General features: G+C 44.3%; 1 protein-coding gene across 2 annotated transcripts in view; it reads left to right on the top strand.

The window, feature by feature from the left end:
* Positions 1–26,498, top strand: part of LOC137536062 (alpha-2-macroglobulin-like) — a 98,623-nt gene that overhangs the window by 3,095 nt on the left and 69,030 nt on the right. For both annotated transcript variants that reach the window (XM_068258034.1, XM_068258033.1), the window contains exons 2-12: positions 5,551–5,737; positions 6,902–7,058; positions 7,144–7,196; positions 10,464–10,484; positions 12,098–12,266; positions 12,384–12,468; positions 13,390–13,516; positions 15,305–15,419; positions 20,877–20,992; positions 22,789–22,947; positions 24,060–24,290. In XM_068258034.1, coding sequence (XP_068114135.1) covers positions 5,551–5,737; positions 6,902–7,058; positions 7,144–7,196; positions 10,464–10,484; positions 12,098–12,266; positions 12,384–12,468; positions 13,390–13,516; positions 15,305–15,419; positions 20,877–20,992; positions 22,789–22,947; positions 24,060–24,290 — 1,420 coding nt within the window. The remainder of the gene's footprint in view (positions 1–5,550; positions 5,738–6,901; positions 7,059–7,143; positions 7,197–10,463; positions 10,485–12,097; positions 12,267–12,383; positions 12,469–13,389; positions 13,517–15,304; positions 15,420–20,876; positions 20,993–22,788; positions 22,948–24,059; positions 24,291–26,498) is intronic.

The raw sequence follows: 26,498 nt of genomic DNA, 5'->3' as shown, positions 1-26,498 counted from the left end.
CTCCAGTGGAATTTAGCTCATCCATTAACATCAGCTGAGGGTTTGGGGAAGTCGCTAGCGGTTTGAATCTCTTCCTAAATGCTCAGAAAATCGCTCTAGTGGGTTTGAGCCCTAACAGAGATCAGGACTGCTTTCACACTGATGAATTGTAATGGATGCTGCTTTTGCACACTGTAAGGCTGGCCACTAACGGTCCAATTTCTAGCGAAAAATCGTTCGAGCGATCAGAAATTCTGATCGGATTGGTTGTAAATAATCTACATTGGTGGACACAATCGATTATGAACGAGTGAAAAAAATGTCGCCCGAATGAATTTTCGTCGAACGAAAATTTGGATTTTCTTGCTGGTTGTGATAGATAGGAAGCAATGATTGGTTAGTTGATGGTGTAGTGAACGATTTTTCGTCCGATCAGAATTTCTGATCGCTCTAACGATTTTTTGCTAGCAATTGGACCGTTAGTGGCCACCTTAAGGTGGCCACTAACGGTCCAATTTCTAGCGAAAAATCGTTAGAGCGATCAGAAATTCTGATCGGACGAAAAATCGTTCACTACACCATCAACTAACCATAACCAATCATTGCTTCCTATCTATCACGACCACCAAGAAAATCCAAATTTTCGTTCAACGAAAATTCATTCAGGCGACATTGTTTTCACTCGTTCATAATCGATTGTGTCCACCAATGGAGATTATTTACAACCAATCCGATCAGAATTTCTGATCACTCGAACGATTTTTCGCTAGAAATTGGACCATTAGTGGCCACCTTTAAGGGCAATGGCCCATTAGAGTGCTTCAGAATTGCTGGCAAAGTGGCAATTACAAAAGTGCTAGGCTGATGAAAGGGGTACAGTCATAAATGTTGCCTGTGAAAAATGGCGTGGGGTGATGCCGATGGCATCTTGCTACTAAAGTTAACGTTTCAGAAATGTTAAATAACTTAAGTCATTAGTGGTGTCATTCATACATAAACAGGTCCTGGCGATCCAGTCTTCATAGCTCCCAACTGTCCCTCTTTTGGCGGGATAGTCCCTCTTAGGGAGCCCCGTCCCTCTTTCTCCCTCATTTGTCCCTCTTTGAGGCCTTTTTCCCTCTTTCTATGTAAATATATATTTCTCTACTGAAAGATGTTGACTCCAAATTTTATTCCCATCCTTTGAATTGATATATTAATAATAATTTTTAAAATATTATGAAGGAAAATAAACCAGGATAGAGGACCAGTGTGGTTTGAACTATAAAACATATTTTTCTTATATCTTTTTGGTATGTGTGATCAGGGGCGTGGCTTAAGCAGGGCCGGGCCGAGGCAGGAGAGGCTCCAGCCTCAGGGTGCAGTGTAGGAGGGGGCGCGCAATTCATTCAGTTGTCATTCCCAATTGTGTTTGAAGCAGAAAGAAATAGGAAAAGTAGATACATGGCAGTGACTGCAAGTCAGATAACTAGAGATTAACGTATTGGGGAGGTTGTGGGCCCTGTGGCGCCTCTTAGTCTAATAGCAATCCGTGTGTGATGGCTGGGGAGGCAGGGATGGAGGGGCGCACTTTGGTGTCTCAGCCTTGGGTGCTGAAGGACCTTGTTCCAGCTCTGGGCTTAAGTGTCCCTCTTTCTCATCTTTAAGTTGGGAGGTATGCTGTATTCTCTCAACTTCCTGTTTAGTTTGCAAGAGTCCTGCAGCCAGCCAATCGCCATACCGGGACTGAAGCCGCATGGTGATTGGCTGGCTGCCGGACTCATTCAAACTAAGTAGGAAGTGGAGAGAAGACGAGATCAGGGACCAGGTAATTTATACAAACCCCTCTGCCTGTGTCTGCCTCGCACACTAAACCCTCCCGCTGCCTAATATTCTCCCCCTCTGACCCCTGCTGCCTAGTGCCTAACACTAGCCCCCAGCATTTTTAACATTCAGCGTTATAAGTGTAAGCGGCAGCTCCAGGAATTTTTTTCAGGGGGTACTATGCAGGTGCTGGATCTTTTTCAGGGGTAGCTGTGAACTTGCGCTGCTGAGAAAAATCAGGGGGTGTGGTCAAAGGGGCATGTCTATGCACTGCAAAGTGGGCGTGTATAGGTAATAAAGTTGCCCCAGTATAGGTAGTGTAGTAAATCTGCCCCAGCCAGTAGGTAGTATGCTGCCCCATCCTGCTCCCCTCCCGTGGCTGCCGCTCATGCATCCTTCTGAGCTGGCGGCCGATACCACCTCTCCCTCTGTAGTGCTACAAGAAAATGGCCACCAATGTCCATGTGTGGACATGGGTGGGCGGCCATTTTCTTGTAGCACTACAGAAGGGTAGCGACCGGGGCGTCTGCCGGTGCTCAGGGGGAGCTTGGACAATTTTAGGGGGTGCTTCAAAGCGCCGCTCATGATTGTAAGGCACCCTGCATGTGACATTTTTTAACACTTATAGTGCTAAATTGCATAATATGTGAGTCAATGCGGTGCCATTTTTATACCCTAGCGCTGTCTGACTTTCATCCAGGACAGATAAAATTTGGCAAAGGATATGAGTGATTGTAATTAGGGAAATTGCAATTCTAGTCCTGCAGGGTGTTCTCAACAACATTGCTAATAATAATCCCATGATCCTTCTGAGGAGCTGCTACCTATTAACCATCACTGAGTTAGGCAATCGGACTCTTCTGCCCAAATCTTCTTGCTCTTCTCTGATCATATATTGTACCCTTTACAAGCAGGGAGAGGGGGGCTTTTACACAAGTTTCCCCCTAGTGTTTTGATTTAAAGGACAACTGTAGTGAGAGGTATATGGAGGCTGCCATATCGATTTCCTGTTAAGCAATATCAGTTGCCTGGCTGTCCTGCTGATCTATTTGGCTGCAGAAGTGTCTGAATCACACAAGAAACAAGCATGCAGCTAACCTTCAGATCTGACAATGGGCTGTATTCACTAACAGCAGTTGGGGAAATCATTTTGGTCGGTAACATACCGCATTTGGTACTACACTCGCAGCTAATAGTCGTGTTCCACTGTTTAGTAAAATCTGGAGTTTTCCAATGACATAAAACGCTAAATGGTGTAATTGTTTATATGGATGTGTTGGTGTGGATCATGTGCCTTTTTTTTTTTTTTTTTTTTTTTTTTACACTAGTGCCGCTAAATACTCTTTATAATGTAATTAAATGCGATGCCATTTTTAGACCAACACTATGCACCATTTATCTGTCCCGCCATGTGATACCATGTTGCCTCAAATCGGCGTGAGAAGAGGCTGCCTGGCTCTCCCTAAAGGCTGTCTGTCAATGTTGCCTAACGGAGAGAGTTACCTGCTGCTGAGCTGGAGAAAAATACTGAACGCTATGGAAACCTTTGTGAATTGCAATTTCTAAGGCATTTACCTCACTCGTCCATTTTCTGAGCATTAATGGGTTAACTGAATTGTGATTTGTAAAATAGTCTGTCTTCAGCACTACCAATGCGATAACTAGTGTTGGGCGAACAGTGTTCGCCACTGTTCGGGTGATGTTTGAGTTCGACCGAACACCTGATGGTGTTCGGCCATATGGCCGAACTAAGAGCGCATGGCCGAACATTCCCCGAACGTTCGACTAGCGCTGTGATTGGCCGAACGGGTCACGTGGTTCAGGTAAATACCCGATCCGCGTCATTTCTCAGCCATTTGTCTGTGGGTTTAGCTTTGGGTAGGCAGGCAGGGTAGTTCTCTCTCCAGCCAGGCTAGCCAGGGTCCCCCGGTCATTGTGTCGCTGCTGGGAATAGTAGTACACCGCTCACCCACACTATATAGCATTGTGTTTACTGCCACTCTGTCTCTGCTGGGAACAGTAGTACACCGCTCACCCTGTATAGCATTGTGCTCTGTGTCGCTGCTGGGAATAGTAGTACACCGCTCACCCACCACTGTATAGCATTGTGCTCTGTGTCGCTGCTGGGAATAGTAGTTCAAGAGGGCGTGAAACCGTTAGCGTTACCGGTCCCTTTTCCTGGAACCTCTTCTCTGTATTACATTTATGACTGCATGGCGACAAAAAGCATGTTACCTGTGCAAAGAAAAATGACATTTTCCGCATTTAAAAGACATTTTTTTCCTTCGCAACTTTACAATCAATTTTCTCAAACTATAAGCTTTTTCAAATATTTTTTTTTTCCTCTTGTACCCACTCCCAAGGTGCACATACCCTGTAAATTTGGGGTATGTAGCATGTAAGGAGGCTTTACAAAGCACGAAAGTTGGGGTCCCCATTGACTTCCATTATGTTCGGCTCGAACACCCGAACATCGCGGCCATGTTCGGCCCGGACCCGAACATCTAGATGTTCGCCCAACACTAGCGGTAACGCTTAGTAAATAGAGCCCACTGTCAGACACCTAATGCATGCTTGTTCAGGGTCTTTGGCTAAAATTATTAGAGGCACAGGATAGCCACTTAGCCAGGCAACTGGTATGGTTTACAAGTAAATGACTCCATATACCCCTCAGGCCCTATTCACACTAGAGCGATTTCAGCAAAACGCTAAAGTGCAAGCGCTTTTGAAAGTGCTAGTGCTATACCATATGGACCCATTCTTGGGCGATTTGCATTATTTGCCAGCGGTTTAACGAACCGTAGCCTGCAACATTTTCAGGCAATTTCCCGGCTATTGCATTTCAGTGCTATAGAAGCGCTAAACACTATTACGGGAAAATCGCTGCAGTGTCCAGTGTGGTTTGTTTGTGACTACCACTTCTCAAGGAGTTGGACCGGCTACAAGCACTGGTGCACTGCCTACCAAAAATATGCCTTCTCTTGCTGTCAGTGGAGTAAATGATCCAAAGAATTGTTTTGGTTGCTTGCCATGAGGTCACATCAAAGGGAACCTAAACTGAGTATATGTATTTTTGCTTTTAAAATACCAGTTGCCTGACTCTCCTGCTGATCCTGTCTCAAATACTTTTAGTCACAGCCCCTGAACAAGCATGCACATCAGGTGCTGCTCTGGCTGAAGTGTGACTGAATTATCTGCATGCTTGTTTCAGGTGTGATTCAGCCTTGGAAGACGTACAGTGTTTGCTGAGTGGTGGGAATCCTTCCATTCCTATATTAAGTTTGAGATGCATGACTGTGGCTCTGCATTCCTTATCTTTATGCCAGCTTAAGCTTTCAAACAGAAGTTCTTTGCATGTCCATCTCCATTGTAGGCCTGCAATCAGCTGAATTTATGCTGCTTTTCTAATTTATGGTTGTGGCCGGCCATGGCTGTGAGTGGTGTTGTGGTTGTGGCTTTTGCCACCCCCGGCTTATACTCGGGTCAAACATTATTTTTTTTCCAGTTTTTAAGGTAAAAGTTGTGGTGTCGGCTTATATACTCAAGTATATATGGTAAACCTGCAGCTTAACAGAAGAGCTGTCCAGAGCAGCCACTTGGTGTTTGGGCCATTGAATGAGGACGACTCTTAGTTGCCTGGGACAGCTGGTGTGCTTATTACTGCTCTTGTCTTCATAATTTGGCCTTTCTTAAAAAGGAATCTTGGCCTTTGGATAACCAAATTATACCTACATTAACAACCTGTATTCTCTTTTCTCCCCTGTACAGACAATGTTCTGTTTCCATCCTCAGTCTTCTGAAGAGTGGGGAGACGGGGACAGCATGCCTGATGCTAAAGCACTACACAGAAGAAATGAATGTCAATGTCACCTTGGAAGTTAATGGTCAAGAGCATTCTGTTATCTTGGAACAGTTCCCACCTGGTGGTGACCTCTTCAATTGCTATGACTTTCAGGTTGGTAATCCAGTAGGACCATGTCTAGTCTTGTGGTGTTACATGACTCAGTACTTGTATCCTAGCTCCCAACTGTCCCTCTTTCGGAAACATACAATAACACGGAATAAATCGGGACCCTTTCTCTGCCTGACTGGCAGCTATTTGCAGGGTTGTTTCCCCAGTAGGATGTAGAGTACCTCTCATCTGTGGAGGTAAAATCCTAGATGTGGTCAGTCACTCAAATGTATGTCTGTGCTGCCCTGTCTTTATCTCCAGGCTGTGGGCACTCAGATGATACAGGGTCTGTCTATATCTTGTGGTGGTGTAGCCTCTCCAAATATGGAGCCATTGTGTACTCCCTCTGTAGTGATTGGTAGACGGTGAGTTTCTGGCAGTTCTTTAGGGTTGTGGGTTGTGTGAGTAGGGAGAAGTTGGGTCATAGTAATTACCAGGGGCTGTCTTAGGGTTAGGCACCATCAGGGGAGGGTTCTGTTTGTGAGTAGGGAGAAGTTAGGGGTTGGGTTTATTAGTGATAAAGGCATATTACCCATGAAATGCTAGAAGGTGCAACTCTCCATTTCTCACGAACTATGGTTTTCCTAATGGTATTACCTCCTACTATACATTCCTCAAGGTGCTCTATGGGAAAGTGCTTTGATCGTCTCTTGAAATTTGCTTGCAGTAATGAGCAGGGCAGTTTCTAGGCTAAATTGCACCCAGGGTGAGTGTGCAAATTGTGCCCCCTTCCCGACCCCCATGGACTTGGGAACCCTTACTCTTTAGGGACAGTCACACAGCCACAGGTCACAAGTAGATTTACCTACTTACTAGTGACCAGCTGCTCATCCAGGAGGAAGCAGGGACCAGAAAAACACAGGGGAAGAGCCTGGAAAGCAGACTCCTCCATGGGCGCCGCAACAGTCTGCAGTACCGCTACAGGACATTAGGTGGTGTGATTATGTTGGATGCAGGCAGCCCAGGAGGAGTTGAGGAAGGTGATTGCGCTGGTAATATTCTTCCTCCTTCCATTTGACTGCACCGCGTGTCACCAGCTCCCTAGTGGTTGTCCTTCTGCCTGCGCCCCCCCTTTCTACTTGCCAGTCTGTGCCCAGGGTGGTCACCTTGCCCACACTGCCCAAGAAACTGCCCTTATCATGAGACTTCTTCTCACCTCCTCTCCAGGTGCCAGAGTTGGAGAACCCATCTCCGGTCTTCCTCCTGGTAAATGTCCACAGCGGGAACTACAGCTACATAAGTCGCCGATCAGTGGTCATCACACCAACTGGCAAAATCTCCTTCATCCAGACAGACAAGTACCTGTACAAAAAGTCCCAGACTGGTAAAAAAAAATTCCCTTGTATTAGATGTACAGAATGTTCCCATCTTATAAAACATTTGCTCACTTTCTGACTTTGTTTTAATAGTACACATCTATGTGATGTCGGTGGATGATAATTTGCACCCAGTCGATGAAACGGTAAGTAGTGTTGGGTTTTTTTCAGGCACTTGTGCACTTAGTGCTGTACAGAGCATGTTGTCTTGTCCCTCAGAGGGGCTCACAATCTAATCAAATATGTGGGACTTGAGCTCCAACATCAATCTTGCAAGTATAGGAAGAGCTAGTGTCATTGGTGCAGCTTCCCCTCATGGTGTTGGTTACAGCAGGAGTCCCCAGCCTTTTTTTGGCCCGGGGACCGCTATACGACCAAACCTTTCTCTAGGGCTTGGGGGGGATCTTTGGTACGGAGAGTATCGTGCGCAGCAGCTTAGGGAAGGGGGATCGGGTATGGCGGCATAGCTAGCATAATTGCCCCAGTATGGGTAGTATAGTGCCCCAGTATACGTTCCCCCCCCCCCCCCCCCCTCTGCGGCCGCCGCTGCTGTTACCTTAGCTGCCAGCCGCTTCCCCCCCCCCCCCCCCTTTATATATTACTGCTGTGAAGCACACTAACATGCAGGAGGAGAATATAAGGGAGGAAGCGCCCGCCAGCTAAGGCAAAAGCAGTGGGGAAGAGGTGGGGGCAAGAGGCTAGACCTGCGGACCACCAGCAGATGGCCCACAGACCGGCAGTGGGCTGCAGACCAGGGGTTGGGGGACCCCTGGGTTTCAGAACAGGTAAAGATTGGACTGCAATAAATGCTCTATAGGAAATTTGAACTTTGAACACAGTAGGAAGAAATGGCAGTGCATCTAAAATCAAGCTGCACCTGACACTTGCTCCATAAGGCTACAAAGCTTAAAGGCATAACTGTGCTCGTTACAGATACTACAAACTTGCACTAAACAAAGATGTCTGCTACCAAAATGGTTTTCTGGCAAAAGCTTTTGTACTAGACCCTTCCACCGCTATGTGGTTATCCTGTTTGAAGGAACCCTAACCTAGGGCGTGCATGAAAAAAGGGCCCGGCTAGATAACAAAAATGGTGCTGTGGATAACAATCTAACGATAAAAATTATGAATGTAATTGGTAAATACTAAAACACAGGTGATAACAAAGATCTGCACAATAAAGTGTGTAATGCAACAATACGGCTGAACCCTCCCCAGTGGTCCCTAACTACCCTCTTTGCAGAAACACTCTTACACACATATAATTTGATAACCTAAAACCTGTACATACAAACTATAACATTGCAAGCTTCTAAAATAACGTATTTCAAAAACTTTTCTAACTTTAATTTTTTTTTTCCACCCAACCTATGTTTAAAATCACCTAAAAACTGTTGAAAACATGCGAGTGGTGTGTAACCTGCAGGCAGCTAGCCATAGAAATGAGGTGCAGCATGGCCTGCATACACCCTTCCAAATTTATAATACTCTTTACACAATACAAAAGTTGGAGAAATAAGGATGGTCTTCTCTGAGACGAAAGATGATAAAACCTTTTCTGTCTCTCAAATGGGGACACATATGGCAAACCTTCAGTGATTTGTACACTTCCCAGGCTGTACTAAAATATACCCAAGTGGCTGGCATTGCATTTGATGCACAATTCAGTTTTATTAGAAGGCAGTTCTTCAGAAACCAGTTATAACTACCATGTTTCCCCAAAAATAAAGACTTCTTTATTTTTTGCACCAAAATATGTGCTAGGGCTTATTTTCAGGGGATGTCTTAGTTATATGAACACAAAAGTTCCTGTGCTGTGTCCTCCTGCCTTTGTCCTCTGCTGGATCCACCTCTTGTGTGCTCGCGCCCCCCCCCCTTGTATCTTTAGTGTCCCCCTCTGTACCTGTGTCCTCTTATCCCCAAATGATGGAGCAATGTTCCTGTCTGAGACCATCAGCTCCAGTAGAAACAAGTTGCCAATTGTTTTCTACCTACTGCCACTAGGGCTCACTTTCAGGGTAGGGCTTATATTTTGAGCGTGCTTAAAATTCCTGCTATGTCTTACTTTCAGAGGATTTTTACACACAAATTTGGACAAGCACCATCCACTTGACTTCACTGTTAGGCTAATGGTATTCAATAAACTAAAACCAATAGTGTGCAGAAAGGCCACAAAACGTGATGAATATATACAAAAGCAAAGTATGGCCCTGCAGAAACCGCACCACAAAGGTTTATAGAAGTATTAATGAGCCTTTATTTATCCATATCAAAAGTAATAAAAACCATAACTTTAAAAACAATGGCACAATATAGTATTATACATGTAAATGTATAACCAGTATGACCCTCATAATAAACTGTAAGAATACAATCACAAGATAATAGACATAAAAGTATAGCAATCTCAATCCACAATCAGTAGTGGGAGTGAATGGGTGATAACTGGAAATGACTGCACGAGAGGAAGGCAGAGTGGCCATATGTGAGGCCACCCTGCACAAAGACCGTTAGGATGTGAAAAGTGAAACGGGGCCCGTGTATGGACCTGTGTGGAAAATACACTCAGACTGGTGCCCGGAAGAAGCCGCATATAGCGGCGAATCGCGACGGCCACAGGCACGCACGCCCTCTTCTTTCTCTCCACACTCGGTAAGTTGCTGGATCACGGGCACGCACGCCCTCTTTCCCTCTTTCACTCGGCACATGTTGCCAGTACATTACATCTGGCACACGTTTCCAGGCTCACTCTGCTCCCCTCACCAGTCTGAGTGTATTTTCCACACAGGTCCATACACGGGCCCCGTTTCACTTTTCACATCCTAACGGTCTTTGTGCAGGGTGGCCTCACACATGGCCACTCTGCCTTCCTCTCGTGCACAGTCATTGCACAGTCATTTCCAGTTATCACCCATTCACTCCCACTACTGATTGTGGATTGAGATTGCTATACTTTTATGTCTATTATCTTGTGATTGTATTCTTACAGTTTATTATGAGGGTCATACTGGTTATACATTTACATGTATAATACTATATTGTGCCATTGTTTTTAAAGTTATGGTTTTTATTACTTTTGATATGGATAACTAAAGGCTCATTAATACTTCTATAAACCTTTGTGGTGCGGTTTCTGCAGGGCCATACTTTGCTTTTGTATGTATTCATTACTTTCAGAGGATGTCTTAATTTCAGGGAAAGCGGGTATCTACTTATGGCCACATAATCCAGGCTACACTCATGAGTCCATGTGTAATGTATACTATGGCCTTGCCCAGCCTCTGACCTTCAGACATGGCATTTAGTACTGAGAAACTACAGCAAGAGACTTGGAAGGCCATGAGCATAAATGGTGACTATTATACTATTGATCAAAAGTGTACAACTAATTTTTTCTTTTTTTTTCCCTTCAGTTTCCTTTAATCTATATTACGGTAAGTAAATTTTTACCATTAGATTTCTTTAATTCTATGCACTAAAGATGGTGGTGGTGGGGCGTTCAATGCACTTGTGTTTGTTTTCTCCCTGGTTGTCCAAACCTGCATTATTTGGGATACATGAGGCTGTGTGGCCATCAATAAGTCCACTTATTTCCAAGCTGCCTAATATCCCCCAAAATTCTTTTGGATGGCTTTACCCCAAAACTGGTGCCTTGATGATGCAGGGGTATTGGGTTAACCTCCTGGTTAAAAATTTTAGATTGGTAGAAGCTTTGAGATAGGTTGGTCTGAATTTGATCTTTGTAAAGTGCTGCAGAAAGTCTAGTCTAGAAAATGCTAGAAGTACCTTATCTGACTTGTGGTGGTTTCCCTAAAAAGTGAAAGAGGGTTCAGAACAGAGAACACGTGTCCCATGGAACAATGATTCAGTTTCTGGATGATTTCAATACCAGGGTTGGTTGGTTGCCAAATGTCCCTGAGAACAATTGTGCAGAGAACTGCAATTGTACTTTAAAAAAAAAAAAAAAAAAAAGCAGAAAGCATTGCCTGGGTGTTTCTAGCTCCAAAGATCAATGGTATGTGCCCTGGATCTATTCTGGGGTGTCCCAGATGTCCCCAGGCAGTCAGCTGTGGTGCCTCAATTGGGGTGTACTGTGTTGCCTCATTGTGGGCGTACTAGGTGCTTTGATGCCTTTATGGGGGCATGCTGGGAGTTGTGGTGCCTCAATAGGAGCATGGGAGGGGTTCCACTAGGTCAGGGAATACTATGGGGGTACTGTCAGATAACCTGGCGCCAGCACCGAAGCCAAGTAACACTGCCTAGTTATGTTTAGTGACAATGGGCTCTATTCACAAAACCATGTGCAGTAATGTTTTTGGTCGTAAACTTACCGCCTGCGGAAAACACAAACCTTTCCACACTAAAAATGTTCTGCATGTTTCCCGCATGCAGGAACAATGCGTAAAACATTTTGGGAAACGTGCGTGATTACATAGTAAACATGCGGAAAAAAAGTTGCATTAAAAAACTTGTCCAAAAAAAAAAAAAATTAAAGTCCACCAAACACGGCACTCAAGGCTCCAGACTCCATTTAGGTCAATGGGAAGCGACATTTTGCTGGGCAGGCCTACTTGGACCGATGTTAAGTTCATGTAAATTTGGCCCCACCCATATCCTGGTGCATGGCTACACCCATTTTACTGCTGAAGTGCCCCAGATCTCTTAGGAGCTTAGCAATGCCCCTGGGAGGGCGTATTATTGAAGTTTGAGCTGTTGGCATGTGCAGCTTCCCAGCAAGAATTTCCAAACTGGCAAGATTTTGTTGCATAAGGAGGAACTTGCTTGCTGTAAGTAATGAATGTGCTGAGCTTCAGTACCCCAATGTTATCTGAAAACCCAACCTGCATAATATCAAATTGCGTAATCTTCTGGTCTTCGCTCAAGTTGTAAAAACTTTCAGAATGATGTAGGTGCAATATACTTGGATCTAAGATTTGTCATAGCTTGGAACTCTTGTTCTCGGGTGTGCCCCCCCCCCCCCCCCCTATAGGGTTTTTCTATATCTTGTCTCCCTTAAAACTCCCTGAAATTGACTTTTACAATCCAGGACCCTGCAGGGAATCGGCTGAACCAATGGTTTAACGTGGCCACAAATGGAAGCTTTGGATACTTCACCTTCACCATGCCGGAGGACCCAGAACTGGGACTATATCAGATCGTAGTGGAGCGAGTGGGTGGTGATCCTGTAACTAAGGAGATAAAGGCTGATGAGTATGGTATGTGTTGGTTTGTTTCCAGACTTTTTTTATTATATTTTTTTTATTTTAATCAGCCTAATTAACTGGTGGTTAGGCTTAGTTGAAGATACCAAATGTATTTTTTTTTTCCTTCAGTCTTGCCCAAATTCAAAACCATGCTCAAAGCACCCAGCAGCGTCACCATCCTGGACAAGAGTATTACTTTTGAAATGAGTGCCAGGTAAGTGTGAAGTTAAAGTAGAACCTAAACTAATTCTCTGCTTTATCTGGGTCTGTTGTACGTGTTTCAGTAACACGTAACCGCACACGGCATCTCCTGGCCTGCAAGGATGGTCAATGGGAAGGAAATGATTCTAAGTTGATGACTTGGGCACCTTGAGAGTGGACTAATGGCACAGCAGCAACCTTTGGTCCCCTTTAAACTGTCTGCATCTCATTGATCATCCCTACTCTCCTTTATAGGTCACAGCTGAAGCAGTTTTAGGGCTGGTTCAGACGGACGTTTGGAGGCGTCGCGGCGGCAATGCGTTCGGGCTTTCAGCAGCGTTCGCATTGCGTTCGGATGCGGTCACGTTTTTCTTCCCTTAAGGGGACATTACCCGTCGCGGTTAGCCGCCCCTGGAAGCAACATGTAGCTTCCAGGGGCTCCTTGAACGCCAGTGAAAATCGGGACCCGAACGCCGTGTAAAAGCTTGGTACAAACGCTCCCATTCACTTGAATGGGAGCGTTTAACGCCAAGCCCCGAACGCTGGCAGTAAACACTCTGCAAGCGTCCGTCTGAACCAGCCCTTATCAAGGGCTGCAGTTTTGTTCTGCATGTGGGGAAAATTGTCAAACTCGTGTTGTAAAGTCAATTCAAGCAGGTTCTGGTGCCGTACAGCTGTAAAGACAATGGTCTTATCAAAATGGCTGGGTTAATTGCTATTAAAAGCACATTTTCTTAACCCCCTCATATATTGAGGTTCTTGACACTTTAGATAAGATGAGGAACCAGGAGCTAATAACTGATCTACTAGTAGAATAACTTGTATTCGTCTCATCCTAAACTTTGCCTCTAAATTCACAATGAACTTATGTTGGACTGTTAAATCTGAGCCGTATAGGACTGTCCTTAAGCTTTGACTTGTCCAATCCTTCCAGGTACACCTATGATCAGGGGGTCCCAGGAAAAATCTCAGGCAGACTATGTAGGCCGCCATCCAACTACTACCCAGGCAATGCCTGCAATCGTAGTCCTGATGGGATCTGTGTACCATTCACAGGACAGGTGAGCTTTACTGTTCCACTGAGTGCTGACATGAACATGATGCAAGATGTCTCACCATGGCCAGGGCTAGAGCTAATGCTGCTGAACAGTTACTGGTATTCTGCACTGTCACATGACAAGTGGTGCAGAGAACAGACTAACCTGTTAACTACAAAGAATATTTTGCATGGCAGAAGTAACCTTTTGCTCTGACTGTGTGAATAGGAATAGTTATAAGGCCCTCACTGAGCTCGCATGTGAACCAGATGACTATAAGATCATTTAATTCATGGCTATCAAACCAGTTTCCCTCTGTGCTCAGCAAGCGGAGGCTAAACTCTGTCCAGCTCAAAGGTTCTTGGCCTTCAAAAACTTTTTTTTTTTTTTTTTTTTGGACACAGCTTTACACAGTGAATGCCCTTGTGGCCATAACGGGTAAGGCAACATTCTTATAGAAGTTGTTTCACATAATACAGGCGGGCCAGTATTTACAGAGATATGAAAATCTTTTAGGTCACTTATTAAACACTTCAGTACCAGCAGTCTCTGCCCCCTTAAGGACCAGAAACCGCCAAATACCGACTTATTGCCACACATACCTACCGCAACCTCCTTCCACAGGCCACCAACTCTGCAGTCTCTGACAGCAGAGCTCTGAGAGCCAGTCAAGAGCAGCTTTCATTAGCTCTTGACCCTTTAAGCCAATGGGAGTTGCTTATATTGATGACAGCCAGGGTCGAGCCATGAAATCTGCTCCTGATCGGCCCACACAGTTATGCTGTCACTCAGCAAGGTGAGTGAGCTGCAGTGGGGAGACAGTAGCAACTGGCAAGAACTACAAAAACTACACTCTGCATTTTTAAACAATGAAACAGTTAATGACCCTTTGAACTTCTCTGCAGTAAAATCTTATCTGAAGTTGTCTTTTGCTGTTTGTAGTATAAGTGCTTCAGAAATGACTAAACTTAGAGCAGCTCTTTTGCACAGATAAGTGGAGTTTAACTCTTCCTTTACTTAAAACAATATGAGACTTATATCATGACTGAGTTGTATAGCTAAGAAATAGAACTGTAGAAGCAGTTTATGTTCACTTCAGACTCCCTTTATGACTGCCTAACGCCGATAGGCAGATGGTCGTAAGTGGAATTACATGGAAACCGTTGCATGTCCGTTCACGGAGGGTGTCTCCGTGAACAGCCTGCGAGCCTCCGATTGCTTGCGGCTCACAGGCGAAATGTAAACACGCGGCGAAGAAATCCCGTTTACATCCTACGGCGCTGCTATCGCAGCAGCGCCGTAAAGGAGATCGGCGATCCCCGGCCTCTGATTGGCCCTGGATTGCCGCCGCCTGATAGGCTGAAGCCTATCAGAGGCAGTACAGGACGGATCGCCGTCCTGTACCGCCCATAGACAGGAGAGGGAGGGCTAATAGCGCTGCGGAGGGGGCTTTGAGGAGCCCCCCGCTACCCTCAAACAGCCGGCAGCAATCAGACCCCCCCCAGCAGGACATCCCCCTAATGGGGGGAAAAAGGGGTGGGGGGGGAAGAGTCTGGTCGCCCTGGCTGCAACCTGATCTGTGCTGTGGGCTGAAGAGCCCATGCAGCACAGATCATAGGAAAACCACACAGTCCTCAAGTGGTTAATCACTTCCCGGATTATATATATATATATATATATATATATATATATATATATATATATATATATATATATATATATATATATATATATATATATATATATATATATATATATATATATATATATATATATATATATATAATTTATATAATTTTTTTTTTTTGTTAGACTGATTCTGAAGGCTTGTATAAAGGGGAAGTGGGTCTGGAACCATTCCAGCTGGACCGCTCTGGCTACCAGATGACCTTCACTATGCAGGTGACCATCACAGAGGACGGGACAAGTGAGTATTCTGCTGGCATGATAAGGTATGGTGATCCTAGCATAAGGGTGATGCCTGACCCTGGTAGTTAAGGCCACTTTCAGAAATTTGTGGGCCCCTTCCCAGGCAAAATTGCCCCAAAAAGTTTCCAGATAAAGGAAGTATGTCAGCATGCTATTTAAATTTAATATAGTAAACTATATTACTATGCTATGTACTTATAATAGGATGACACTAATGGAATTATTTTGCAAGGGGGATATTAAGAGGTATGTAGAGATAGGGGGTGAGAGGAGTACGTTTAGCAGCTGGGGTTTATGCAATTAACTTTCTTTCTTAAAATATCACCTGGGGGGGAAACTCGTGAGAAAAAGTGAATTGTTTATGGGCCTGGGAGGAGGAGGTAAAAGGGAGACACAGCAAGAGAAGGGAGGAATGGAGTGGCGGGATAGATAACATTTTAGCCTTGCAGCAATAGGGCCCTATATTCTAATCATCATGGCCAAAACACAATGTGGATACTGGGGGTATATGGCAATCAAGGAGACGCATGGAAAAGGGGTCAGGCCTGGCTTTACTAGGGACTCTGTGGGGACATAACTGTACTGAGGAGACACTGGGGACATGGCAATGCTGGGGTGACAAATCATTGGCATGGCTATACTGAGGATTCTTCAATACTTGGGAGACAGCATCACAGAATGAGGTAATGTTGGATAATTAACTACAGACCTGTAAATCCTCGTGTCCTACCTATTAAAAATAAAAATTGAAGGGGGGGTAGCAGTGATGTAGCTAATGAGCTGTGGGCCCCGCTGCAAGTTTTACAATGGGGCCCCTCAAGCACTCTATACATAACAATTGATACCGTGCACCAAAACATGCCAATGGCAACTACAGTGTCAGAGGTGCAAGAAGGGGATGGAACAGTTTAATAATTACCACTATTCAAAGTATCTATAGAAGTGATAATTATGAGCACAGGACCAATAGAGCATATACTGTAGTAAAAGGGAGGGCCCTTTGGGGCCCCTCTGGTCCAAGGGCCCCAATGCAGTGGTTGCCTCTGCACCCCCTATTGCTACACCCCTGGGAGGCAGAGTAGAAGTAGTGAGCAATGCAGATCAGGTGCGAGCTACCAGGATTCTGATTTCACTAGTACTTTGCCACTGAGTGCTCCAACTCTTCACTCAGAGCCTTAATATAAATAAATATATAAATTTATTTATATTAAGGCTCTGAGTGAAGAGTTGGAGCACTCAGTGGAAAAGTACTAGTGAAATCAGAATCCTGGTAGCTCGCACCTGATCTGCATTGCTCACTACTTCTACTCTGCCTCCCAGGCAGGGGCGTAGCAATAGGGGGTGCAGAGGTAGCGACCGCATCGGGGCCCTTGGGCCAGAGGGGCCCCAAGGATCCTTCCTCAACTACAGTATTAGCTCTCTATTGGTCCTGTGCTCATAATAATTTCTTCTGTAGAAGCTTTGAATAATGGTAATCATTAACAAATTGTTCTCCATTCCCTTCTTGCACCTCTGACACTGTATTTGCCATTGGCAGGTTTGGTGCGCCATATCAATTGTTATATATAGAGTGCTTGCGGGGCCCCATTGTAAAACTTGCATCGGGGCCCACAGGTCTTCAGCTACGCCACTGCTCCCAGGGGTGTAGCAATAGGGGGTGCAGAGGCAACCACGTGTGTGTGTGTGTGTGTGTGTGTGTTGCTGGAAAATGCTATAAAACATATTTCCAGAGATCGAATACCTGGAGGAACTCCCTCCTCCCTTCTACCCTTCTACTTATTCCCTCCTGCCAGGGAATTACAATATTTCAAAAGCCAGCTTACATACCGTGGCTGGGGATTGAACCCAGGTCTCAGTGTATGGTAATTAACGTATCCATTATACCAACACTACTAGCCAAAGCTAGCCTAGCATGTACAATTTATGCTCAATCCAAACATATCACACTTTTCTCCTGGCAGCCTCAAAGCACCAGAACTACAGCCACTAGGGCACACTCTATAGGCAGTAGCAGTGTTAGGAAGACTTGCCTAAGGTCTCCTATTGAATAGGTGCGCTGGCTTACTGAACAGAGCTGAGATTTGAACCCTGGTCTCCTGTGTCAGAGGCAGAGCCCTTAACCATTACACCATCCAGCCACTGCTTAAGGATTTGTAGCCAGGCATGGCCTTGCCTTTTGTGTTCAACAGTTGTCCAAAGAGAACCCCAGATAGCCAGGATATGTTACCTACCATACACTGAGACCTGGGTTCAATCCCCAGCCACGGTATGTAAGCTGGCTTTTGAAATATTGTAATTCCCTGGCAGATGAGACCCTCTGCCCTCTGGTAGGAGGGAATAGGTAGGGTAGAAGGGTAGGGTGGAGGGTTAAGCCTACAGGAGGCTAATTAAACTCTCCCTAGCAGAGTGTGTAGCAGCTGTCCCTTAACTAGTGTAGGCAGATGAGTCAAATGGCACAAGGACCTTGCCTTGTATAGGGGGGGAGGCTCCAAGAGTGAGTGCAGTCTAGATCCCGGATATCCGAGTAACCCGGATATCCGAGCATTTTTTACGCTATCCGGGTCAGACTCCAGATCCCGGATAGCTATAGATATCCGGATAGCTATCTGCACATGACCCGGATATATCTGCGGATATGCGGATCCGAAATACTGTAACTAAGGTGATGACGTCCTGGATCAGAGGGCTCCCAGCAGACGCCCTAGCAACCAATCAGAGGGGAACCCTGGCCAGCCCCACCTCACCTCATTGAGCCAATCAGAGGCCTCCTAGCCTAAGCCCTGGCACCCAATCACAGAAAGGAACACTGGCCAGCCCCCTTGTATAATGAGGGCTGCCATGAGACAGATCGTTATGGCTTGCTGAATGCTTCCTGAGACATGCTGCAGTGCTGGTGGCCTAGCAAGGGCTACCTGTACATGTTGCACATATGCTGAAAGTATGGTTAATAATTCCAATGTGCGAAGGGAGCGGGCTGGGTTAAATCAGAAGTGCGTTTATTGAACATTTTCTGTAATGAACAAGCACATGTCTTTATCAGTCTGGAGTTACAGGATTGTGACAGTATATCCTATTACATATGAATACACATCTATATTCATCAATACATTCTCCATAACCAGTATAACTTTCCTATAAGAGACATTAACCATATAACCTGTGCAGCTGCTCTATGATTACTTAATCGGCATCACAGTAAGCAAACCGTGCATTATAGCTTATACAGACACATCAGCTCCCTATAGCAATCACATCCACTATACAGTAGCACCAAGTGACCCATCAGTATATCTCACTCACAAGTGTGTGGGGTCTATGTACACCCACTGCATCACCAGCAGCCTTGGCTGATTACAGGAATGGGATCTGAATCATTTTACCCTGTTTATATAACCTTAATATGGGATCTGAATCATTTTACCCTGTTTATATAACCTTAATATGTGTTTTCTTACCTGTAATGAACAAGCACATGTCTTTATCAGTCTTGAGTTACAGGATTGTGACAGTATATCCTGTCCTCCCAGGAACTAAAGATCTGTGTTTTCTGTTCCTCCCTTGCAGTGCTTGTCCTAAGGTCTTAACACTCTGCTGCCATCTAATGGTGATTTACTAAAGGGTCATGAATTGTTTCCTGATATAGCTGGCATTATCTTGGATTGCTGAGGCTGGCAATGATATAGATATTAATTTATTTTTATGGGGTGCCTATTTTTGACATATCTTACATACAGTTATAAACCTAAAGCTGTTCATTGATTAACCCCTTCACTACTCTATAGTAATCGTTAATTAGCTTGACTGATGTCTCATAGTGTGAAAGTTAGTGTGTGCTGTACAGCTGCAGTGCTGCTGCTGGGCCAAGGTCTGTACACAGTGATAAGCTCAGTGATTAACCCCTTCACTATTACTCCACTATTAATTCATTAATGTGTTAGTGTGCACCAGTTAGTGTCTTCTCCTCTGCTGTCTGTCTGTCTGCACTTGTCACGTGACACTTGGCAAGTGCCACGTACCACGTCCGTCATGCTCCTGGCTGGCACACGTTACACCTGCTGCATTGCCCTGCTCCTGCTGCTTGTGCAGCTCCCACCGCCAGGACAGGGTGCCACAGGCCATATTTAACCCAAAACAAAATTGCAGCATCCATTTTTGGAGGTGTCTTGACTGAAAACTGTCATGTCCCAGTTGTGCGGTTGGACTATGGACACAATGTGGGCTGCACGACCGCTGTCTGGAATCTAGGCCTAATGTTAATTGACAGTCATTTTTTTTGGGGGGGGAGGGGGGATTCAAAGTCCCCACATCAATTAGTGTTTCCCTTTGCAAAATGATACATGCCTCATTTACCCTCAAACCCCCTTTTAAAGCTATTTAAAGGGCACTTCCGGTTTTTCTATCCAGATATCCGAATAGGCCAGATGTTCACGCGGATATCTAAAAGGCCGGATTCGGATATCCGAGCCGGATCCGGATATCTAGGTATCCGGATAGGGGTCAATTCGGATTTTTAAAAAGTACTATCTGAGCATCCCAACTGGCAATAATGTGCCTGCTGACTGTGATGTAGAGGCTCAAAGTTTTGCTCAATAGAGCATTTATGGGGCGAATCAAACTTCCGGGAAGGTTTGGCGACCGTGAACCACCGAAGTTCGCCGGGAACCGTTCGCCAGCGAACCGTTCAGGACATCTCTATTAATGAGCTGATAAGCGTAATGCTGCTCTGACTAGAAGGAAATGCAGTGTTATCCAGTGTAGTATTCCTCAGCTCTGTAGCGGTTTTCCTGTTAAGTGCAAACTGCTGGAGTCTGGAAACAGAGGAACTCCAGTGAAAATAATGTAATAAAAGTAAATCATTTATACATAATTATGTATAAATGATTTAGTCAGTGTTTGCTCATTGTAAAATCTTTCCTCTCCCCGATTTACATTCTGACATTTATTACAAGGTGACATTTTTACTGTGGGCAGGTTATGTAGCTGCTGTTAGCTGTTTTGGCTGTTAGAGACAGCTGTAAACAGCTAATTCCTGTCTGTGAACATTGTTACATTGTGGCAGTTTGCTCAGAGTACCGTGGTACTCAGAGCTTCTTGTGGAAGGGGTTTCAGCACAATCAGTCACACAGCGCCCCCTGATGGGTTGTTAAAATCATTATATTTCTCATGTAAAAAGGGTATCAGCTACTGATTGGGATAAAGTTCAAATCTTGGTTGGAGTTTCTCTTTTAATGTTACTCAGCAGGGAGGTGGCCAGGCCCAAGTCCCTGTGGGCCCCTTGCAGGACTACTGGTAGCCCTGCTGGCACCTGATTTAAACTGTAATGCTTGAAGTATTTTGGCCCCATCTAGTGGCTTTTCTGTATATTGCATCAATACAGAACACTGCCTGCCTGAATATCTTTAATGCTGCTCTGTAGAGCATTCTGTTTAAGCATGTAGAACATCTTTCTAAACAGATGTCCAAGTGACTGACACCAAGGCGGTTAGAATCACCAGCCAGCTGGGTAGAGTCTCTTTCAGCAGCAAAGCTATGCGTTTGTTTTTCAAGAAAGGACTTCCCTTCTATGTGGAGGTGAGTAGACCATTTTCAGCAGTTCAGTATCCCTGAATTGCAGTATCTGCAACCACAATGAAAGTATGCTTTGAAGGACCACTATTGCGGAAAGTGTAAAATTTTAAAATGCATGTAATCCAGGGGTCTCAAACGCCATTTACCTGGGGGGCTGCAGGAGGCAAAGTCAGGATGAGGCTGGGCCGCATAAGGGAGTTTGCTTCAGTGCTCCCATTACAAGTAATCCGCCGTGTCCCCACCGCAAAACAAGGGCTGCAGAGCCCCCAAATCGCCCGGGGGGCAATCCGCAGGCATTTCCTGGAAGGGGCAGAGCTTCCAGCTTCAGCTCTGCCCCTCCTGATGTCAATCACGGCGGATCACCGCCTCTGCCCGCCCCTCTCACTCTTCCTTCACAGAGAAGGGCGGGGAGAGGCGGCGATCCGTGCGGCGATTGCCGTCAGGAGGGGCAGAGCTACAGCTGGAAGCTCTGCCCCTCAGCGCAGCCGTGGATGTTTGCCCGGGGGATTTGGGGACTCTGCAGCCCTCGTTTAGCGGCGGATTACCTGGGAGCACTGAAGCGAAAATTAAAATGGGCAAATAGTTCGCTTCTGTGTCTCTTTTGCCGGTGCGGGCCACAAAATATTGTATCGTGGGCCGCGAGTTTGAGACCCCTGATGTAAACATACAAATTTTCTTCCAGGGTAAAATAAGCAAGACATTTCCTCCTATGTTGCTGTCACTTGCAGTCAGCAGTGGAAATCAGACAGAACAGACAGGGTTTGGACCAGCTCATCAACTCATGGGGAATCTCTGCAGGGCCTTTATTCTTTACAAAGGCACTCCCTGAAAATGATTTGTACAAAGTTGCTGGCCAGCCTCCCGGGTTTTTTTTTTTTTTTTTTTTTTTTTTTTACACAGGGCAACTGCCATTCACGAAGTGCTGTTGAAAATAAATAAATAAAACCCTGAGAATCCCCCATAAGGAGATGAGCTGGTAATGTCAGATTTCTAATACTTTGACAGCAACATAGGAGAAAAGTCATTTATAGCACATTTTACTCTGAGAGAAAATGTTCGCATTTGATTAAATGTACTTTACATTTTTACGATTTCCACGACAGTGGTCCTTTAAATTGAGTTGATTGATACAGTATACTCCATTCATCATATTAAAATGTACACACTGCTCCCTAACTCTGAAATAGTCTGGTTAAATCCAGAAAATGCACTGACATTCAGCAGTCTAATATATTTCTATACCTCCAACTACCACCATAAAGTCTATGCATCAATCCCAACACACAGATTTCTAGTAGTAGCAGCTTGTTGCTTCTTGAATTCCTTATTTTGTGGGTTTTGTGTTAAAAAGAACCCTGTTTTTGTTTTTTTTTGTGGGGGGAGGGGGGCATCCCGCCCCAGATGAGACACAGCCGCATGGTCTCTGCCTCATAACACACCGCTCTCTGCCCCACTGTGCTGTGGCTCCCCGAGATTGGCAACATTTGTCGCTATCTTGGAAGTAAACATAAGGAGAGGGATCCCCTGTTCAAAATGCCCACCAGGGGAGTCTCTGCAGGGTTTCCAGAGCTGCCATTGGGCAGCTGTCCCTGGCCACACCCCTGCCACTCCCCCACCTCCCTGCATGCTGTGAATGAGAGAATGAATCCCCCCCCCCCCTCCCCCCCAATTTATGAACCCACCTCAGGCTCTTTAAAACCTGGCCTAGAGCATGTTCTCTAAACAAAACTGTATGCTGTGCAGAACTCTGCTATTCATTTTTTTTTTTTTTTTTTTTTTTTAATGCCTGTCTGTTATAGGGTGTTGTTGAAAATGGTCTGGGAGAGCCACAGAGTGACCAGGTGGTGGAGCTACAAGTGAGTGGCAAGACGGTGCAGAATCTGACATCTGATGAAAATGGCAAAGTAAAGGCTGAAATTGATACAGCCGGCTTCACCAGCTCTGATATCCAGCTGCAGGTAAGTGGCGGCAGCACTGTGCACCACTGATATCAGACTGGTGTACTCCTCCCCTTACTGTGCAGCTCATTTTGTGGCCAGCATTACTGAAACCATGAACTCTTCATTAACCCCGTTCCCCAAGCTGTATGCACTTGTATTCTGTATCAATCATATTGTATATTGGCCAGTTGGCCACCCCTTGTTTGTAGTTCAGTCACCACTCAATGTGGATGTTGAGGCTTCTGTACCATCAAATGAAACTATTTTGTCTCATGCAAACTGTATGCAGGTTTTTCTGCTGATTTTCCAAGTTGCATGTAAGCCAGAATTGGCATCTCACAGACCATATCAACACAGTAGTTTAACATGTAGTAATACACCCTGCATGGAACAAAAGCTGGTCCTATACACAGCCAACCTAGTAGTAATCTCACACTGGAGAATCTGCCCCTTCCCATGGTTCCCAAGAGTGTTTTTTTTTTTTTTTTTTTTTTTTTTTTTCTGAGGCGCTGCAATGATGACCTACATGGAATTATTTAAGATGCCCAATTTTACTCTGTTCGGCTTTCCACCTCAAACCTTTCCTAAATGTATAGATCAGCATGTAACCTACTCTCCCAGTGGTGGTTAGCCTAGGCTATTTAGTTATGCAGCCTACTGCCCCAGAGCACTCAGGTTGTTCTAAAGTTAGCAGAAACCTGTGTCCTCCCAAACATTCAGCAGTGAATGCTCCTTTTCCACAGTAAATATTATGTCACCTGTGATCTGGTACTTCGTGTAAATCAGGAATATCTTCACAATGTGCACACCGGCTAAAGTCACAAGACACAGAACATTTTATATTGTGCTTTTTCTCCTGGCGGACTCAAAGTACCAGAGCTGCAGCCACTAGAGCGTGCTCTACAGGCAGTAGCAGTGTTAGGGAGACTTGCCCAAGGTTTCCTGTTGAATAGGTACTGGCTTACTGAACAGGCAGAGCCGAGATTTGAACCCTGATCTCCTGTGTCAGAGGCAGAGCCCTTATCCAGAACACTATCCAGCCACCACATATATAGTAATGAATGTAACTTTTACAGCCTTCAATTTTTTTTTTTTTAAACCGTGTATTTGTTCGTTTCCCATCTCCCAAGCTAATCTACAAGAAAGCACAACAATGCTCCGATTCTAACTGGATCGTGCCCAGCTACTCAAACTCCCACCGTTCCATCCGCCGCTTCTTCTCGCGCTCGCAGAGCTTCGTGCAGATCGAGGGTCCCAGACAGGAGCTGCAGTGTGGCCAGACCTACCCTCTCAAGGTCCGCTATATATTTGGCAAGGATGCCCTGGCAGAAGGAGAAACCACCATCAAGTTTGGCTATATGGTGAGTAGCCCAGGCTTAGTTTACCCCCTTTGGTCTTATCACACAGCTAAATTCCACTTAGGTTTATTAGACTGTGTACCATAAACAGGAGGTGTATATGGAAGCTCTGTGAAGCTGGTCCCTCTACAACAGCACACTTCCATCATGCTTGGCTAGGGCTGCGTTTGTGCCCATTTGTGCTGCAAAAAGATTTGTGCTGCAAAAATTTGTGCTGCGTTCATTTTGAAAATGGCAATTTCCAAAACCATACCATCACCCAGCCCCCATATAACAACCTACAGACATGAAACTGGCATGGGTGAGTAGTGCTGTGCATGTGCTCATCTGTTTTATAAAAAAAGTCAGAAGTTGAAACTACACAATGTCACTCAGCCCCTACAACAAACCTTGCAAAGGCTGAGTGAACCTATAGTATGACTTTAAAAAAATAAAAAAAAATTTTTTCACATTTTTATAAAAAGCCATACTGTAGGTTCACTCAGGCTCACTCAGCCTTTGCAATGTTGTAGGGGGCTGAGTGATATATTCACGTGTAGTTTGAACTTCTGACTTTTTTTTTTTTTTTTTTTTTTTATAAATTTTATGCAGGAAAAGCTGTCACGTGTAGGTGTTTGTTCTATGCAAAATTTCATTGTAAATTTTAGAGTACTTTAAAATATTGCTCTGGGACATCTCAGCATATTCCAGGCAGTGAAACTTAGATTATTTTAGTTTAGAAGCTAAAACATATTTTTGTTTACAAGCATTTTTCAAATGTCAAGGTTACACATCACAGTATGTGAAAACTGGAAACAAGTAAAACTCACATTACTGCAGCAATCATATAATGTGTATTTTCTCAGTTATTACATATAAATATTAATCAATACAGGCCTTCTAAAAGAAATAATGGTTAGACCCAATAATTACATATAATAAAATGTATTACTTTGAAATGTTAAATGCTGGATTCTGTCAGTGATAGTGTGAGACAAACTTTAAGATTGTAAGCCAGATTGATAGAGCTTCCCAGCCAGAGTCAAAAATAATTGAATATTGACATCTGCTGGTGGAAATTTTATTTCTTCGAGAGATGTATAGTCTCGACTTTAGATTAAGTTTTTTTTAAATGTGCAATTATATCTTATGAAATCATATTTAAATGAGTATATATTAGAAGCCCTGTGTACCTCCAATAAGCATCTAATTGTTGTAGACTTTGGTCAGGTTGACCCAGTAAAATCTTATGGTTTGGAAAAGGACAGACCCATTCCAAACTAATTAGCAGACGGACACATTTAAACATTATCAGAAATGCGTCATAAATGACAATGTTTAAAGTCCAAATGTCCACCAGCAGACAAGAGAACTGGTCACTTCCATTTTTATTTACTGCGTCAAATATGACCGATTAATGAACCGTCACAATGTGTAATTCTCACAAGATAAGGTAATTAAGGAATTTAAGGAATTAAGGAATTTATAAACAATATGACATAGGTATTCAAAACATGATAAAGAATTGACGCATGGAAGTTTCATCCAATCAGAACCTGGAATTTAGGGAAATTCAGATTGGGCAGCCATATTAGCATCCTATCCCTATAAAAGTAGGGGCTGAAAGCTCATAGGTTGCAGAAGCCCAACAAACTCCTGAGAAGACACATGAGGCAGAAGCTACCTTCCCACAAGTGGTTCTAGATGCTGAAGAGATGAGAGAAGGGGTAATATGCTTAATATTCTGGTGATTTACTTTATATTTTCAGCATTAAGTTCTGTTAAGATGTTAGCATTAAAAATGGCTTCTAAAAAAACTTCCTGCTATTTCTTTAAGAATACTACAAGTTTTACACAGCTATGATATACACATCTATTGATAAAGATGAGACTACTTTTCTTCTACATAACACAACTGTTATATTCTTTGAATGTGCTTAGATTGATGATTGCTTGGCTATAAAGGCCTTGATAAGATGGTATACTGTTAGAAGGAAACACTACTTGGAACTGTTCATATTTTGTATGTACTGTATAAGCAAATTCGTTTTATATAAAATCCTTTACGGAGTGCTGATTCATTTAAAGGTACACCGTCAATCTATAATTACTGTTATAGAGGGTTCAGACCCCACTATGCCGGATTTATGATAGCAACACTTTAAAGGCTGGTCCTTTTACCAAGTTAGCAATCATGAGAAAATTGTGATTGGGGGGGGGGGGGGGGGGGGG

Source organism: Hyperolius riggenbachi, chromosome 10 (genome assembly GCF_040937935.1).
Source record: "Hyperolius riggenbachi isolate aHypRig1 chromosome 10, aHypRig1.pri, whole genome shotgun sequence".
Classification (NCBI taxonomy): Eukaryota; Metazoa; Chordata; class Amphibia; order Anura; family Hyperoliidae; genus Hyperolius; species Hyperolius riggenbachi.
This window is presented reverse-complemented; position numbering and strand designations above follow the sequence as displayed.